Source organism: Dendrobium catenatum, unplaced genomic scaffold, assembly GCF_001605985.2.
Source record: "Dendrobium catenatum unplaced genomic scaffold, ASM160598v2 fragScaff_scaffold_982, whole genome shotgun sequence".
In the NCBI taxonomy this organism is placed as follows: Eukaryota; Viridiplantae; Streptophyta; class Magnoliopsida; order Asparagales; family Orchidaceae; genus Dendrobium; species Dendrobium catenatum.
This window is the reverse complement of record NW_021319444.1, coordinates 362,414-382,020: the sequence shown is the minus strand read 5'-3', so window position 1 is coordinate 382,020 and position 19,607 is coordinate 362,414. Positions and strand designations below refer to the sequence as shown.

The window sequence follows — 19,607 nt, the reverse complement described above, 5'->3', positions numbered from 1 at the left end:
ATTTTTTTATTATCAAAAATACATTCTCAAGATAGATTCTTGAGGTGCAACAGTTAGGTCCAAAGGGATGAATGGAAGGAAAAAAAGACTGGCTAAGGTTGAAACCCTAGCAGAGCACAAAGCTATGCAGGTGATGATGCTTGAAAATTGAATATCATTTCTAACCAACATCTTTTCAAACAACAAAAACCTAAACAATTGTGTTATCTTTGTTACCATCTTAATTAGGAATTAGATCATGTCCAACATATTTTCCTTTATTGTTTAGAGACTTGCATCCCTTATTTGAGGTTAAGAGGATTTAATTTTCTAAAATTATGAGCCTTTTGAGAAATTTGAAAAAGATGGTCACTTAAATATGGGGAACCCAAAAAAATCCTTCCCTAATAGTGGAGGCAACTCTTTATTCCTTCTACAACTATAATAGTTCTTAATATGATGATAACTAATTTAATGATCAAAACTAAAATGCTTTCTACAGAACATATTACCAACTTTAATATTCTGTATTATTACAACAACGTTTTATTGACTCATTTATTTTTTTCCCTTTTTTTAAGATGCAATTTGCATTAAAAGAATAAACTATTAGAAACTACTCATGAGAACTATTACATTCCTTCTTTAACAAATAACTTAATAAAGAAGGAATTTTATTAAAATAAAAAATATCCCAAATAAAGTCTCTACTTAAAGCAAATGTGGCACACCAATCTGCCACCTTATTACAACTTCTAAGAACAAAATGAAAAATAACATTATTAAACTTGTTTAAAAACCAAAGATCCTTATTCCAGAAGCTCTCTTTCTTCCAATTAGAAGCCTTCATCGAGTCACAAATTAATTTAATGATATTTACATTATCACCTTCAATAACCACTCCTTTGTAATCGAATAGCCAATCTTGTAGATTTTATTTAATGAATAGCACTGATTGAATTTCCCACTGAGCTGTATCTCAATGCTTCATTTTTTTGCCAAAAGCAAGTAAGAATCTACCTTTAACATCCCAAATCACTTCTCCAATTCCTCCATGATTAGAACTTCGCAAAGAAGCATTCACATTGATTTTAATCCAATCTAGTGATGGGGGATGCCATTTATTCAAAAACTCTGAATGGAGACTAACATCCCAGTCTTCTAGTATTGGATTAACTCTTCAATATGTAACTGTTACCAAGATATTTGCTGAGGTCACTGAAACTGAAGAAACAGCACCTCCATGTTTAACAGCATTCCTATTCTTCAAAGAAAAGAACACCGCAGTCATGTAGACCAGCACAATAATTGGATTCATATTTGAAAGTCTTCTAAGTTCCACAACACCTTCCTCCATAGATTGAAAAATTAGAACATTGAACCCCCATTCTCTAATTTTCATAATAATCTTAATGAGGTACTTACATTGCATGGATATATGAGATATACTCTCAATCTCATCACATCCTCTTACACAAGAAGTAATCTCAGTAATATCTCTATAATTAAGATATTCATTTGTAGGAAGAGCATCCTTACTAAGTCTCCACCAAAAATAATAAATCTTTGGCTTGAGTTTCAATTTTGAAAGATATTTCATAACAACATCAGTGTCTTCCACATAAATATCTTCCAATCCATCAAGATACGCCATAGAAGAAATTAATTTTCCCGAGTATTGCTGCACCAGTTCAACATGATATTCATCAGCTATAGAAAATATTGAACCTGCATAATTAAGAAAGCCAAATCCACATTGAAGAACTTATGAATTTCTGAATAATTCCATCTTCAATCAGAAGTTAATAAGCTTTGAACTTTCAAATCATATAAACCAGCATGATCCATAAATGTAATCCATCTATTCAACTCTTTATCCAAGATCGAAGCATCATCAAGAATACTAATCTTGTTACGATTGGACACCCTCCATCTAGTAACCAGCTTAAGAAGGCTAGCACTATCCACTATATTTGCCAAGTCGATGAGGATCCTCTTTTAATGTTCACATTCCACACATCCCTAACATATTTAATAGCAATAATGTGATTAAGGAGTGATAAGGGATTCTGGATAAAACTCCAAGCCAACCTTGCTCTCAAAGAACCAACTTTGTTAAGGATCGAATGAATGCTCGCTCCTCCCAGCATCTTTGGTTTACACAAATCAGCCCATGCCACATAATGTAATACATTCTTACCCTTATCTTTATGCGAAATGAATGTTCTACAAAATTAAGATTCAATATCACACCTTTTGGAACTAAAGAATGAGTAGCTAGAAAAATTGGAAGAGATAAGAGTGAAGATTTGACAAGTAAAATTCTCTAAGGTAAGGAGAGACATTTGTTTCCCCAAACATTAAATTTCTCCAAAGCATGATCCATGATTTCTTGAAAATTTGAAGACTTCATCCTCTCAAATCTATTTTAACTCCCATATACTTAAACTCCTTGACGCTTCTAAAACGAAGCATCTTAGAAATATTCCTTTTTCTTGCCACATCAACTGATTTTCCAAAGAGGATTTAAGATTTCTTTTTGTTCACTTTCTGTCCCATCCAACTACAATATTGATCAAAACATCCTTCATATTTTCTGTCTATTTATGAGAAGCATTAGAAAAGAGAAGAACATCGTCAGCATACAATAAACTTGAAATTTTCTCCACTTGAGGCATAATCTTAATACCCAACTCAACACCTCTTTGAAGAATGGGATTTGATAAAATATGAGAGCACATAATAAATAAGAATGGGCATTGCAGGCATCCCTGTCTGGATCCACTCTTTGCATTAATCCAATTGGACATCCTCTTATAAAAATAGAAAATCTATCATTCTTCACGCATTCAATGATCAACTTGGAGAATCTGATTGGAAAACCAAACCAATCCATTGTTTAGTTAGTGTCAAACAACCCATACTATCATATGCTTGCTCCATATCAATCTTGACTGTCATAAGACCCTTCTTAGATGTACAAAATTTAAATTTATGAAACATTTCCTGGGCGTAAATGGTTCGACATCGATCTTCTCGGGATAAAGGCAACCTGATCTTCAGTAATGATTCTAGGAAGACACCACTTCAACTATTCAATAACATTCTTGCCACAATCTTATAAATAGTTTGACATAAACTAATTGGTCTAAACTGAGAAGGTTCCATGGGATTTTTCACTTTAGGAATTATCACAATAAGCATATCCTTCCACATCAGATTCATATGACCCAATTTAAAGAAACTATCAATTTCTCTCTAAGTGTCATTATTAACAATTTCCCAACAAAATTTTTAAAAAGATGTAGTCATACCATCAATCCCAGGAGACTTGTTATTCGCCATTTGCTGCACTACTTCATAAATTTTAAAGAAAGTAAAATCCTCATCTAGCTTATAACCTTCTTCTAAGGCAATTCTATGATCTAGAAAAGCAACATGCCAGCTCGTTAAATCACGTTTTCTGGATTTCGATTTCTTCTTAAAATACTCAAAGAACATGGCCTCAATATCCTGTTGATCTTCAACTAACTGCATATTCTCATATTTTATTTTTCTAATGAAGTTACCATTCTTCTTAGTTGAAGCATAATTATGGAAGAATTTGGAGTTAGAATCCATTTCATCAACCCACCTCACCTTAGCCCTCTGATTCCACTAAGTAGCTAGCCGACTTCATCTCACATTCAACTTATTCATCTTCCTTTTAAGCTACTTCAAATCTTCAAATGAAAGACCAGCATCACTTTCTTTTAATTCAAGACACAAAATCTCCCTCTTCAACTCCTTGAGTTCATTTAAGCTCTTCAACTTATTCTTATTCTAGAAATACAAAGCCTTCAACGATCTCTTCATCTTCCTATTTAGAATTTCTGCATCATCACCAAAATCAGATTTCTTCTATGCTTTGAAGACCACATTCCAAGCAGCAGGAAACATTTTTCATACATCTTCAAACCAGATGAACTTCATTTGAGGACAAGGACATTCATTAATCTTGAAAACAATTGGACAATGATCCGAAGCAACACTTGCAAGATGCCTAACCAGAGCAAATGGAACACTTTGAATGGCGGCCGAGTTAATCAAACATCTATCCAATCTTTCCCAAATTCTTGATGTTCCTTCTTTCTTGTTACACCAAGTAAATCTTGGACCACTTACACCTACATCATGAAAATCGTTATTAGCCAAAAAAAAAGCTCATTTCCTAATGCCCTTGAGAGAAAACAAATCTATTCTCCTCTCTTATCTTCTTTGGAGAACAGATAATTAATAAATTGTTTCTCACAGTGCTGTTATTTTTTGTTCTTATCTTTGGGTATGTTTTAATTACCATATGTTGTAAGATTTGGTACTTTGCTTTCTCTTCTATAGGTGGCACATTCCTAAAAGCTGAAATCTTATATATATATATATATATATATATATATATATATGTTTATATAACCATTTGATACTTATATGGGCAGAAAGTGTATGCATTGCAAGTCAGTTTTAAACTTTTCTTTCCTTAGCAAGTGCAGATATTCATATACACAAATTATACAAAGCTTCCTTGGGATTTCATAAAAATGATTATGTTAAGTTTGATAATTGAAAATTATTATTTAAGAAAGAAAAAGATTTGATTTGCCCGGAAATAATATTCAAACACAAATTAGATTGGGTTGCTTAAATAGAACTCTTCATCACCCAAAATCTACAAATCTCTCTAAAAGCCCTTAAATAGTCAATAGATAATAGCACAGGGGAACTTCTCATCTCTTTTAAAAAGAAGCCAAGATTTTCAATTCCCTTAAAAAAAAAAAAAAAAAAGCTATCCATTTCAGAAGGTTCTAGTTTGCAGAAACTGGCCGATCAAATTAGAAATAAACCCTTTTGTCCCCTTCCATTAAATGTATAGGACTTCGAGATCTTCAGTTTTCTGACAAACATGTGAAAGGTTATGCACACAACAGTAGACCACTTCCCATGTACATGCGATCTGCCCACTCGGTATAGGTGGGGAACCATTACCTAAAGTGGGCTTCCACTTTCCACGGGAAAAAGCATTCTGAATCTTCTCCCCTTATGTACAAGGGTATATTTATTCTGCAACTGGGCCTTTTATCTTCACACCAGCAACATCGAAGATTGAAAAATCAAGCAAAGAAGGCTCTAATCAGATCAGAATATATTATGCTTTTCCTGCTTTCCGCATTTCCAATCCAAAAAGAGGATTGCAAGAATAAAAAAACAGATCACTCAGCATATAAATCTCAACTATTCAATAATATATAAAGATTTGAGTAACCAAAAGAAACAATGATATAGAAAAGAAAAACATCATCAAGAGCTTAAATATAGCCAACATAAAAGATATTACAATTTTCATCAGCTAGCAAATGAATACCTCCCATCCTCTTTAAATTGCATTATTTCTCAAAGACTATATATTTCCCCCAAAAAAAAAAAAACAATACAGTGCTAATAATTTGCAAGGTTATCATCCAAAATACGTGACATTTTCGTTTGTGATAGAGCTGTAGTCAGTGGAGCTAGATGGAGCTGGAGGAAACATAGCTGAAGAAATCGTGCCTCTGATAACGGAGGGGAGAGGAGGCGGTGGAGGCGGCGGCAAGCCGTGTATAGGTGGTGGTTCGGCAACCGAGACATCGGTGGATGAGGCGAAAAGAACAGCGTGGACTCCTGCATGTCTATACTTGTGCTTCAGAATCTCGGTTCTCACAGCGGCGAGCTCCGCCTCAAGAGCTTGAACCTGCCTCTGCAGCGCCGTGATCGCACCCATGCACCCATAAACCGGATCTCGAAGCCTCACGTTAGCTTCATAGACAAGGCTGTTAGCCGCATCGGCTCTCTGAGACTCGGGAACTTCCTGATGATTAAAAAGAAAAGTTACTTTTTTTTTTCATTAGTACCAAATCAAATTCGTACACATATATGTAACTACATACCATGAGCATCTTAGAGACGTTACTGGCGCCGAAAACTTTGTGAACAGACGCAAATTTTTGGGGTTCATGAGGGGAGAAGTAAGGGGAGAAAGGGCATTCTTGGGCGCATCGGCGGCGAAGAAGCTTGCAGGCGGCGCAGGGAGTTATTGTATTTAAGGTTACACCAACGGAGCCGAGGAGACTGTGTCGAGCCATGTGATTGGAAGCATCAGCTTGCCTTTTAATATTCTCTCTTATGTCTTCTTGCAGCTTCTGCCTGCAAAAGAAGAGATGATAACAAAAACGTGGTAAAAGAGAAGATTCCAGATTCGAACAACTGAGCATAAGATGAGTAAACAAGGATTACCTTGCTGTGGACATCCAGGCATGGAGGAGAGAGTTGTGGAGAGAGAGAAAGAGGGGTGGAGTGGACGAAGGAGAGGGGGTGCAGGAAGGTAAGTAAGATGGAATATCGGGAAAAGGGATGAAATGCTTAAAAGGCAAGATAATAGGTGGGGCGATCGCTGTGGGCCTATGGTTCTAACACAGAAAAGTACAAGAAGGAAAGGAAAGAATGTGAAGAAGGGAAGGGGGGAAAAGGAGAGGAATGATGGGATTTGCTTGGCTGTTGCTTGCTGCTGATGTAGCTGTTGATGTTACAGAGACTGATTTTCTCTGCTGGGGGATGAAGCTATAGCTTCGAGAGGTAGATAGAAAGGGAGACGGTAAGGTTCACAATGTTGCTGTACAGAGAGAGAAAGAGGTTGAGAGAGAGAAGGAGATGGGTACTTTAGGTGATGTGAATGCCAGCTCTTGCACCGCTCCGTTCTCACGTGTACAAAAGTGTTGACTTCTAAAGCCATGGGCGCTCGTTTTGAGCAAATTTTGAGTAGATAGATATTACGCGATAAATGTTTTTTAGCATATTTATATATTTACTATTTAAATTTTAATTATTTTTAAATAATTTATTGATATTTTAGTTATTTCAAATATTATTTAAAAATTAGTATTTTATTCTTAAAAAAAACATTAATGATATATTTATTTGAAATAAGAATTTCATGGTTAAATAGCCAATAAAAAATTTTAACTTTATATTAATATAAATATTTAAATTTTTTGCATCAGGTAATATAATCCTCTTATTTTCTTATAAAATAAAAGTGATATAACTAAATGACAAAAAAGATAAAAAATAATACTTTTTTTATTATTTATTCTCTTACTCATCAATTCTTTTTTCATTTGTTTATTAAATAGGAGCAACGTCAAATTAATATTTTCTAAAGCATTGCTACAAATGATTCTTTGATGTTGCCCAAACTAAAAAAAAATATTGTTATAAAAAAAATGTAATTTATTTGGGTACCTTTATGGGTGCAATCGAGTCAAACCAGTTCGAGCTCAACGAGTTGAGCTTATCGAACTCGACGGCTTATCAAGCTAGAGTTCGAGCAGCCCTCCGATCTACTCGTGAGCTCGTTGAGTGGAATGAGTTTCCGTTGGGGGCAAGAAAATGGAACTGAGTTTTCGTTGCTGGAGGGAAAACAAAACTCGAATCTTAGCTCGCGGAATTGAGTTCATCTACGAGAAGACGGAACATAATTTCCTTTGCGGCCTGCTGGCGGAAAGATTAGAAGGTAGGTGAGAAGATGAGAAGGTGGGCGGGAAAACAAAAAAGTGGGGAAGCGAATGTGGGAAGATGCAGGATCGGAGCTCTGACTAGACGAGCAGCTCGATATGCTTTCTATCCTGGCGAGTCGAGCTCGGGCTAGACTCGAGTTCAAGATCAGTGTTTGACAGTCAGCTTAGGCTTAAATACCCCTGTCTCTAGATCGATTCGACTCATTTGCACCCCTAGGTACCTCTATATTAATCAGACAAATCCAAAGGTAAATAGGATTATACTTCAATTTTGATAGATAGATGAATCAAAATAATATAGTGGATTGTATAACTTTTTTAAACAGTAATGATTGATGAATACACATAAAATGGAGTTCAATCAATCTTTAGAAAGAATTTTTAACTAATTTTATTACTAATGTATTTGTTACTTAAGAAATAGGAACAATTAAATTTTGTTCTTGAGAATAATGTTTACAACAACCACTATTTAAAGACATAGGTTTTGTTTGGGATGACTTTTTTATTGCTTCTTAAAGCAGTTTTCTAGAAAAAAATTAAAATTTTTATACTAAAATTATTTTAAGAAACAGGTAAAAAGCAATCCCAAATGAAGCTATAATGGCTACAAAATTGAGGATCAAGAAAGCAATTATTAGTTACTAAAGTTTAAATTATTGAAACAGTTTACTTTAAACCTTTGTACCTATTTAACCTCTTTAAAAGCTTGCATTAAAGCCCTTGATTTATATGCTTGGATTTTTTTAATTTATTGATTAAAAATATTTTTTTAGTTGATTTTATTGTGTGATCTTTTCTATTTGTAAATTTTATTTTGATTAGTAGACTAATTAATAAGAATTTACTAGTAGAATATATGTGTCATGCATGTTGAACATGTTGCAATTGTGGCTTCGTTTGTGACAATTTTTTTGCTTCTTTTAAAATAATTTTTTAATACAAAAAATTAATCAATAAAAAATTTTTGTACTGGAAAATTATTTTAGAAAGCCGTAAGAAAGCTGTCCCAAATGAAGCCTAAATTAAAAAAAAAAGTACATATTAATGTTACATGTTAGAAAATTCATTGGTGATAGATGGAGTTTTGCATTCTAGCTTTACAAAAGATCCACATCGCACAAAGATAAAAGAGTTAAATGCAAGAAACACCTTAGTTTTATGTAAACAGCTTAGAAAAAGGGAAATCTCACGAGGCTTGACTAAGTTTAAATAGTCTACAATGTTCGTATGGGTGTCAAAAATTGACACAAAGCAAAAACCCGACTCGAAACCGAACAAAAAATTTCTGATTAGGGTCAACCAGTTTGAAGAACGGGTTAGGTACGGGTATTGATTTTTGATCTATTTCAAATTCCATGTCGGATTTGGGTAAACACGGAAACCTAGTTATGACTCGCTCACTCTATCACTCTATCATCAAGAATTTTCTAGCACTCCAAAAATTAATATAATTTTATTTATTTACATATAATAAATATAAAATGAAAAACCATAATATGCTTTTAAGACATCTGATTAAAATAAGAGAAATGCGGTACAATGTTGATGTAATTTCACTTTTACATTAACATTATCAACATAATAAAAATGATCCCCCATGAAGGACTTGTGTTCTTCAATTTTAGCATTTTGAGCTAGTAATTTAAGAGGATTATCATAAAAGTGCTCCACCCAATTTATTATTATTATGATAATCATTTAACCATAGGACTAACGTCAATAAACAAATACACATTTTCTTAGATAACAACTACACTCTGTAGTATAGTTTCATATTGCACGATAATATTCTTCCAGCTTTGCACGTCTAAGGATGAACATCTAATTTATCCACATCTTCACTCCCAACAATTCATCATTCATTTTTCACAGCTTTGAAATTTGATGCTACCAAATTTTTGGTGTCAATGACAGCACTAATTCAAAGAGTAATTATTAACCGCAAAAAAGTAAATGAATTATGAATAAAATCTAAACTAGGCTATTTTCTAATTGACAAAAAAGAGGAAAGAAGACTCTAAACAAATGGATAAAAAAATAAAAGAGATACGTTACTTGTTAAATATTTGGACGCAAATGGAGTCTCCAATACATTGGAGGGATTGGAAGCTATCTACATTTTGCACCAAATATTGAAAATTTTATGGGTAAGTTGTATGTTCATACAGGAAAGTCATTAAATACTGGTGGTCTGATCGCCAGAAAACCGCTGGGGAAATCTCCAGTGGCTATTATGCGGAAGCCGCCGCTCTGACCACCACCGCAATCAAAATGGAAAATAGCCGAAAAGCTACCGGAAAGCCGCTGGAAATAATTATGGGCAGGAAAGTGCTGATGCATTGCGTTTCCTACATGACTTATACCGGCGGAAAAAAATCCGCTGGAAAACCGCCTCAACACTGATATTTTGTCGGAAAAGTGTCTATTTCCGCCTTTAATAAACGATTTTTCTGTAGTAGGTCATTATTTATTATGTTATAATTGTTACTTCCAACTCTAAAAACAAAAAGAGGAACACTGAATCACAACAAGAATATTCTTAACATGTGTTGTATGGAATTGATATAGCTAGTATAAAAAATATATGGCTCATAAATCTTCTGATGATCACATATATGTGAATATAAATGTGACCCTAACCTTTTTTGCTGACTTTGTTGCAGTTCACAATAGGAAAGTAGTCATTTCCGATAGAAAACATATGCGAGAATTATCAAAATACATTAATAAAATGCATTTATAATGAATTTCCATCTCTTGGGAATAATCATGTCGGAATCCGTTCATGAAGACCAAAAAATGAACCAAAAAAAGATTTTGAATTCCTATAAAAATTGCAGCATATCAAAAGAGATTTACAGTATACTGGAATACCCCTTGGATGGGCAAACGATAATAGAATTCAGACACCAGAAATCCTAGCGAATACGTTGCTGGTACTTCTAGTAATGGCTAATCCTAACTTTCATTCCCATCGAGAAAATTATCTTCTGGGGCCTCTTGCTAAGTTTTTCCCAGCTTCCTTTTTACCTTTGTATTTTTGCAAATATTCTTCTAAGTATCTGTTCAAAATATTTTACAAATTCGGGAAACACGTCTCTTAAAAAATTAATATATTTTTACATTGGAAATGAACATACCCCTCCCTTTATGAGTATTAGTCAAAGAATCAATTCTGTGGCCTTTCCTTTTAGATTTCAAATCATGTGATTTATTTCTCTTAATTTATTTGAGGTGGTTAAATCTAATTGGAAGGCTCCTATTTTATATTAGGAGGGATTTAATGAGATGGTTGTGTTTGCTCTTGAGCTTAAAAGGCTCAAGTAAGAGTTAAGATGGTGGAATAAGAAAGTTTTTGATAATATCTTTGATAATATTGTAAAGCTGAAAGTGAAGTCAATCATTTTGATGAGTAAAGCTGAAAGTGAAGTCAGTCATTTTGATGAGGTTCTTATTAATAACTAGTGTGATACTAATAAGAACAACCTTATTTTTGTCAAGAATAATCTTATTAATCTCCAATATTTTGAGGAAGAATTTAGACATCAAAAAGGTAAGTCTAAGCATAGTAATGAAGGTGGTCAGGAGGTGAGGAAAGGGGATCCTCTTTCTTGATACCTTTATATTATTGTTGTTGAATATTTATCTAGAGCCATGCATCAACGTTTTATGCATTATCAAACCCTTTACTATAAAACTAGTGTTGGTTTGAATGTCTCTCATCTTTCCGTTGCTAATGACATCATTATTTTTTGTAATGAAGCCATTAACAATGTCAAAGTTATTCATATTTCTCCTAATAAATTTGAAAGTGAATGTGGGCTCTATTTTAAATATAAAAAATACTATTTTTTTTGTTTTGTTGGGGTTGGGGGGGGGTTTGATGTTATATGCAATTCTACTTACTCCAAACTACTAATCCGATTGTTGAGGTATGTTCCAGAATTGATAGATTTCTTAATAGATTTTTTTGGGGCTCGTCTCCGATCTCTAAGAGGACTCACTGGAGCTTTTGAGATTTTGCTTATGGTCCTTACACTTAAAGTGGGTTAGGTTATAAATCTATTATGGACATGGTTAAAAGGTTTTTTTAATCAAGATTTACTGTAATTTCAAGAAAAACAAATCCTTATGGGCTAATTTTATGAATTTTAAATATTATATAAACTCTCATCCTTCCAAGTGTTTCGTTAAACAAGGGCAACCTGATATCTGGTCTAGATTTTATAAACTAAATGGCTTGGTGAGTTGTTTAATATGTGGGGATATGATAATGTGAATTCTTTTTTCTAGCAAGATAATTAGTTGGATTTTAGATCTATTGATTCTTTTCATAACACTTGTTTGGTTGAAAACAAGCTTTGCATTACTTCAGAAAAAATGCAAAGTAAATTACAATTAAATTCTTTGAGAAAATTTTATTTATGGAATTTCAGTGTTGAAGTCGAACACCTTCATTATGAATGCTATATATCACCTTGAAAGGCAATAATATCATTCCTTAAGGAGTTTAGAAAAAGAAAAACTAAATATTTCAACCTTATTATGATAGTCAAATTCAAGGAAGAATTGTATATGACCCCGAAGTGTCAAAATAACGTTCGATCTAGTATTTGACAATAATAATCTTGATGAAGTATCATTAATTTCATATTCAAATGCATGTTAATAAATGATATATCTTTCATGGAAAGGAAATATTACTTATTATCCATGGTTTTAAAATGACGATAATGATCATCGTTGATTTTAATTTTTCCAAGTAGAATTAATTGAATATTTAAAACTAATCTGGGGTCATTAATCTCGTATGAGCACAGGCCCTTATAATTAATTGTATCATGGGAAACTTGAGTTTCCTATGAAAACTCTCGATTAAAATAATGACAAAAAATTTATTTAGAATTCTCAAGTAGTGGTATCAAAGGAATGAGATTTAAACTTTCAATTGGGATTTGATCAAAATTTGAGCACTTATTTTTGTAAAACAACAAAGGAGAAGTAGGAGGCACTTTGGGTTTCTTAAATAATTTAAAAATGCCTCGGCATATCTAATGTGTCAGGCTTAAAATTTTCATTTGAAGATAATTTTTATTTGAGCTATCAATTTATTTGTAAGTTGGGATTACATTCCCGAAGTTGGGGTCATATGATTTTGACTTCACCACGGATCCTAAGTCTAATTTTGGCACTAAATAATAGTAGTCTGTTCCTAGCAAATATAGTGCAAACCTAGGTTTATCTCGGCTTAGATTGGAGAGCTAGCTAACCATCTGAGCACTTTAAAACTATGAGTTTGGTATTTTATGCAAGATTTGTTGGCTTTTTGTTTATATTTTAAGGAATTGTTGCTGACAACTAGAGAATTTTCTAAGTGGCCCCACTACCTATATAAGATGATTAATATTTAAAATGCAATTAAAATTTATTAAATTTTTAGTTGGTTTCTAATGCGATGCATATTGATTGACCTTTTATATAGAATTAGTATGAAGTGATTTTAAGAAGGCTTAAAACATTTTTTTTTCTTAGAAATTGTACAACATCCCGTTGATAGAACTGTATCCTAATAGACAAGGTGGTCTACTTGAACCCGTAGGAAGGAAGGTACCTAACAAGGAGGAGAAGACTTTAATTTGAATACATACTAACTCTCGGCAAAACTTGAGCTTATTTTATCAAATCGATTAAATTTCTATGTAAGTATGGTATTTTTAATTTAATTTTAGTAAAAAAGTTTTTAACATTCTGTCATGAGCCTCTGAGGATTTCCAGGTTAAATCAAAAGCTACATGTAAGAAAGAAACCTAAAAAAGTAGGCAATTTAAAGCACAATCAATGTAAACAATCAATATCAATCAGTCATTACATAAATGTAGAGTCCATGTGGCAAGTGCCACTTAATTTTGAAAATTTGAGATGTTCCAAAAAGGGGGGTGGTGGTGAATTGACACTTTAAAATAATCCAAAGCAGAAATACTTTTTTTGTAGATTTTTTTTTTTTGAATTTTCAAATAAGTAATTCAATTACCTGAAGTGAAATATAATAATATAACAATAATTTCAGTAAAGATGATGAGATTCTAAATTGTACAATAAAATATTGATCTCAGTATTCATCAAGAAATTTTAAAGAAAATTTAATGCAAAATGTAAAATGCAAAAAATAAAAAAAGCACTCCAGATATTTTATAGTGGTTCGGTTAAACTTGGCCTATATCCACTCCCTGGAGTCCTCCATCTTGAGAATTTGCACTAACAAAAAGTGATTCTCCTTTTACACCTACAACAAGGTGGAGAAGCCTTTATAAACTTACTTTCACCAAAATTTTGATGCAGCGGAGTGCCAGAAGCTATGTCACCATCTTGGTGACAGCAGTGAACCCTGACTTATTTTTCTCCTTCCTAGAGAAGGTAGAGAACCTCAGCTTTTTTGTCTCCCTCTTGGAGAAGGAAGAGAACCTCGAGGACTGTACTAAGAAGCCTCTCTACTTAAAGAGCTTCCTAAAAACTCACAAAGGCCACAGAAGAAGCAAGGATGTAGCTATTCCGGAGCAACTGTGTGATCCCCTCACACTACTTCTCCCTCACACTCAAGCTCACCATCTCCTTCCTCTCACAAAACCTCATTTTCTTCTCAAAAGTTTCCTCTCAAAGTTCATCCTTCTGACATATTTCAATCCAAGCATGATTTAGAAAAAAATAAAATATTTCTTTTTATAATAGGCTAAAGAAAACTATAAAAATTCAAGTTAGTCGTCACTGTTCATACAATATGATCATTGCAAAACTAGTCCAGTCTAGTACGATATGAACAATTGTTCAAATTTTATGAACACATCTTACAGTATGATCCAGAGATTGTCCACTACGATATGTTTGATTTTTTTCATTCATACACAATGATTTATAGGATAACTGAAAGCCATCTCTGTCAGTTATCCCATAATGTTCTTATCATATAACAAGGTTAGTTATTTTCAAGTAAATCACCTAGTACAATATGAATATCATACAATACAATTAGTTTAATAATTGTAGTTTCGTCTAGCAAGATCTTTAGGACGACTAAATTCATTTCTTCCAATTATTTGGTATGATAAATATCATACAATATAATTAGTTCAAAAATCAGAGTTTCGTTTGGTATGATCTTTGGGATAACCAAATTTCTTCTATGTTTGTTGTCTAGTAAAATCTACATCGTATAGTATTGATCGATAATCATTAATTAAATCATGATTTAATTTACTAATTATAGGAGTTAATTTTAGTAAGATTTCAAATATTTGTATAATATGATTCACATCTCATAGTATGATTATTTCAAAAAACTAATTTTAAAAATCTTATTTAAATTAATTTGGAGGCTAGGATTTTTAGATTGAAATGAGTCGTATAGTACGATCCAGATCGTATAGTATGATTAGTTCATTAGTTCATAAAACCTAATATTTCAATTAGCCGTTAAGCCTATTTTAAGATAAAAGATTGTGCAATACGATTAAAAATTATACAATGTGATATGTTTAGAATAAAATTTTACTTAGAAAAAAATTCTCTCCCCCTATATGTGTACATGGTCACCAAATTTGCATAGACACTTTTGCAGCCAGATTCAAAAAATGGAAAATAAAAATTATAGACTTATTTACATCCTATTCTATCCAATCTTAAGTCTTGAGTAGTCTTGAGCAGTGTATATCTTACTTTTTCTTTTTTTGAAGATTGCAAAGATGCATTAAAGACTAAAAGGAAAAAGATACAACAAGTTCAAAGAAAAGCAGCCTCAAAATCCTTCTTCAAAAGACATAATAGGGAAGAAGGAATATCGGCAGAAGAAAAAGAATAAAAAAAGAAATCGTTCTTCAATGCAAGAGTTGCGCATAAGCCAGCAACTTTATTACCATTCCTATCAGTATGTTGAAAAATCACCTTATTGAAGTCGTGTAAGAAGTAGAGCTTCTCGGTGTCTTGACCAGCAGCGGCATTCTTCACGACAGAGTTATGTAAAAAATTGATAACATTGTAGTTATCTCCCTCTATAATCAGTCCTTTACAATTAAGTTTCCAATCCTGGATATGTAATCTTTCAGAGCGTAGACTGCTTCCAATTCTAGTTGATTTATATCCCAATGTAATCTCTTCTTCCCAAATGCAAGTAGTAAATTTCCTTTAGAATCCCTTGCTGTACCGCCAATACTTGCTAAGCTAGAGTCCAGGAGTGATGCATCAACGTTAAATTTGATCCAATCTAGTGGTGGGGGATGCCAAGTAGTATCGGACTCCCTTAGGAGGTTAACATCCCAGTTAACTAGAAATTGGAACTTGTTAGTGGCAGCAAAGATCACATTTGCAGCAATCATAGAAATAGGGGAAGCCGGATTGCAATGCTTCTTGTCATTTCTGTGATTCCAGGAGTAATAAACTGCCGTGCAGTAAAGCCTAACAGTATCAGGTCTTTTACAGGAAAGCATTTTAAGATGTTGGAAGTAATCATCAAGAGAGATAAATAATGGAATGTAGAATCCCCAAGCTCTCAGTTTATTCAAAATCTCAGTTAGAGACTTACAACGAATTAAGATATGTTCACTGGTTTCGGTATCCAGGCAACCATAAGCACAAAGATCATTAGTAGTTAGCCTTCTGAATTTCAAAAACTCATTCGTTGGAATGGCAAATCTGCTCAGACGCCACCAAAAAAGCTCAACCCTTGGCTTAAGCTTCAACTTACGTAGCCAAATAGCAAAGCCATGATCTTCAAAGGTATTCTGAAATTTAATCACTTCGGCATATGCCAACGAAGTGATTGATTTGACTGAATGTTGGTAAAGAAGCTCCATACTGTCATTGTCATCATTCTGGATGATACAATGTGTAACAATGAGTTTGACTAAATTTGGATTGAAGTAGCGGTTGAGTTCAGTATAATTCCAAAGACCGTCCTTAAGAAAATTCTGCAATGTAAGATTTTCCAAACCAATACAATCAGCTAGCATTGGCCATTTTTTAAAATTCTTGTCTAGAAGCCAAGTATCATCCATCACGTTAATGTTAGCACCATTGGCAATTTTTCATCTAATGATAGGCTTGAGGAATGAAACTCCATTGGCGATAATAGATCTGGCAGCAGAATGTCCCTGTTTTGCCTTACCATTCCAAATATCCGAAGCTTGTTTAGCAGTCAAGCATTTGAACAAAAGAGAGGAAGGATTTTGATAAAATATCCAGGCTAAGCGGGCACGTAAAGGTCCAACTCTTTTAACTGAGGAATGCATACCCAGTCCTCCACGGTTTCTCGGTGTGCACAGGTCATCCCAAGCGATGTAATGTAGTCCCTTGTTATCTTTATTCTGATGCCAAATGAAGTCGTGGCAGATGCGGTCCAAATCATAAAGAATTTTCTTTGGGATTAAAGAGTGAGTAGAGACAAAGGTAGGAAGCGATAGAAGTGATGATTTTGCTAGAATTATTCTACTAGCCATAGAGAGGAACCGAGCTCCCCAAGAGTTGAGTCTATCTAAAGCATGATCAATGACAAATTGAAAGTCATTCTTAGTCAGCCTTCTGAAAGCAATTTTAATGCCAAGATAGTGAAATTCCTTGACAATCTTAAATCCAATTTTTTTTACAAATCTTACGTTTCATAGATTGGTTAGTAGAACTCCCAAAAATAATCTGTGATTTGCTCTGGTTTACACCTTGCCCAGTCCATCCGCAATATTCTTTGATTAAATTCATCATTACACGGAGCTGAGAGACGAGGCTTTGCCAAACAACAAAACATTATCAGCATAAAGTAAATGAGTAATTTTAGGAGCTCTATTGGACGTATGGATGCCAATTTGAAGACCTCTTTGCTGAATTAAGCTAGACAGAAGCTGAGAGCACATAATAAAAAGGTAAGGCGACATGGGACAACCTTGTCTAAAGCCACTCTTGGCTTCAATCCATCTCGTTCCTTTACCATTCAGGAGAATAGAGAACCGAACTCCAGTGACACATTCTAGAATGAGGTTGGAGAAACTTTCTGGGAAACCAAACCAGTGAAGGACATTCTCCAATGTCTTCCAACACATACTGTCAAAAGCTTGAGCCATATCAAGCTTGATCGCATTAAACCTTTCTTGTTTTTTGAGATTCTGAATTTATTAAAAATTTCAAGAGCCAAGAGGCAGTGATCTGACATAGATCTACCCGGAACATAAGCAACTTGCTCCTCGGTGACGAGTTTAGGAATGAAGATTTTAAGTCTATTAACTATCATAGAAGTAGCAATTTTGTAGATAGTTTGACAAAGACTTATAGGACGAAAGTTGAAAGGAGTTACCGGATTATTGACCTTAGGAATAAGAACAATCAAGGTGTCTTTCCAAGCTCCGTTCATGCATCCAGTGGTGAAAAAATGAATGATAGCTCTCCAAGTAGTATCTTTGATAATATCCCAATAAAATTTGAAGAACGAAGAAGTTGAGCCATCTAACCCCAAAGATTTGTTTGAGCCAAGCTGGGAGACGGCATTGAAGAATTCAGTTTCAGAAAAACCTGAAATAAGGCGATCAATATCAGCAATATCAAGTTTATGTTTGTGATCAATATCAGGCCAGTTCTGGATATTACAGCTTCTTGGCTTACACTTGTCTTCAAAGAACTTAAAAAAAACTGATTCAATTCTGTCCAAATCATCCACCGTGGTATTGTTCTCATCCTTAATTTGTCTGATCACCTTGCCATTCTTCCTAGCTGTCGCATAGGTGTGATAAAATCTAGAGTTTGTATCACCATCTTCAATCCAATTGGCTTTGGCGCGCTGGTTCCACCAAGTAGAGAGTCTCACTAGAGTGACGTTATACTCTCTAACTTTACTGTAGAGCGTTTCAAGATCTTCTGGACTGAGACCACCCGCTTCATCTTCTTGCAATTGCAATTTGAGAATATCATTCTGCAGTTCATCTTTTAGCTGATTTAAGCTTTTGCACTTGTTTCTATTCCAGAAAAAAAGGGATTTCAAGGTTCTCTTGATTTTTATGTTGAGGATCTCAGAGTCATCACCGTAGTCATGCTGGTTCCATGCTTTAGCAACAATGCTTTTAGTAGCAGGATAGGATCTCCATGTATCTTCAAATCTGAAGGTTTTAGGATGCAAATACTTAGTGTCATCCAGCTTAAAAGCAACTGGACAGTGGTCTGAAGAAATTCGTGGAAGGTGCTTGGCATATGCAGATGGAACCAACTGTAAGGCAGGTGAATTTAATAAACAGCGATCAAGCCATTCCCAAGTTCTAGTAATTCCGTGCTTATTATTGCACCAAGTGTATTTAGGACCAACAATGCATAAGTCATGAAGGTCTTGATTAACCATAAAAGTTTTCATTTCTTCGGTTCCTTTAGTTAATTTAAATCGTTTACCACCTCTTTTGTCTTCAGCTAAAAGGAGGCAGTTGAAGTCACCTCCCACAATCGTAGGTACATTAGCATCATAACCTTGTCAAGATAATTCCAAAGATCACGTCTGAATTGAAAGTCCTTATGACCATACACCATGGCAACATGCCAGATGCCCTTGTTTGGTGTAGTCAAAGCGCCGAAGACAACCTGTGAGGTATGTTCAATCACTGTAAAGCTAGCCAAATTGCTATCCCACATAATCATAATACCTCCTGCAGTGCCAACTGCAGGTTGGTGAAAGAAATCCCAGCTATTGCCAACGATACGACCAACATCAGTCTTATTAATCATGGAGACTTTGGTTTCAGCCAAACCAACAAAGAAAACTGAATTATCTCTAATCACTTCTCTAAGGTAGAGGGCAGTCTCTTTATTCTTGACCCCTCTACAGTTCCAGAAGATTAAGGAGGACAATGATTAACCAGAGGGGAAGAGTCCCCGCCTTTCTTTCCGAGTTTCCCTTCCACCTTTCTCTTTCTAGATATGGGTACAATGGGACCCAAGAATTTTAATTGAGGCTTGGCTTTCTGTTTTACTGATTTTGAAATTGAAACTTCAACAATTCCTTCAGCATTATTATCGATGGGTACCTCA

The 19,607-nt window shown here is 34.2% G+C and overlaps 1 protein-coding gene across 1 annotated transcript; it reads right to left on the bottom strand.

Annotated features, from left to right (window-relative positions):
* Positions 1–5,341: 5,341 nt before the first annotated feature.
* Positions 5,342–6,658, bottom strand: LOC110096067 (LOB domain-containing protein 15). The gene is made up of 3 exons (XM_020821837.2): positions 6,283–6,658; positions 5,937–6,192; positions 5,342–5,857 (listed from the first exon to the last, which is right to left on the bottom strand). Exons 1-3 carry the CDS (start codon positions 6,294–6,296, stop codon positions 5,468–5,470), a joined length of 660 nt encoding a protein of 219 aa, XP_020677496.1. The 5' UTR covers positions 6,297–6,658; the 3' UTR covers positions 5,342–5,467.
* Positions 6,659–19,607: the final 12,949 nt, after the last annotated feature.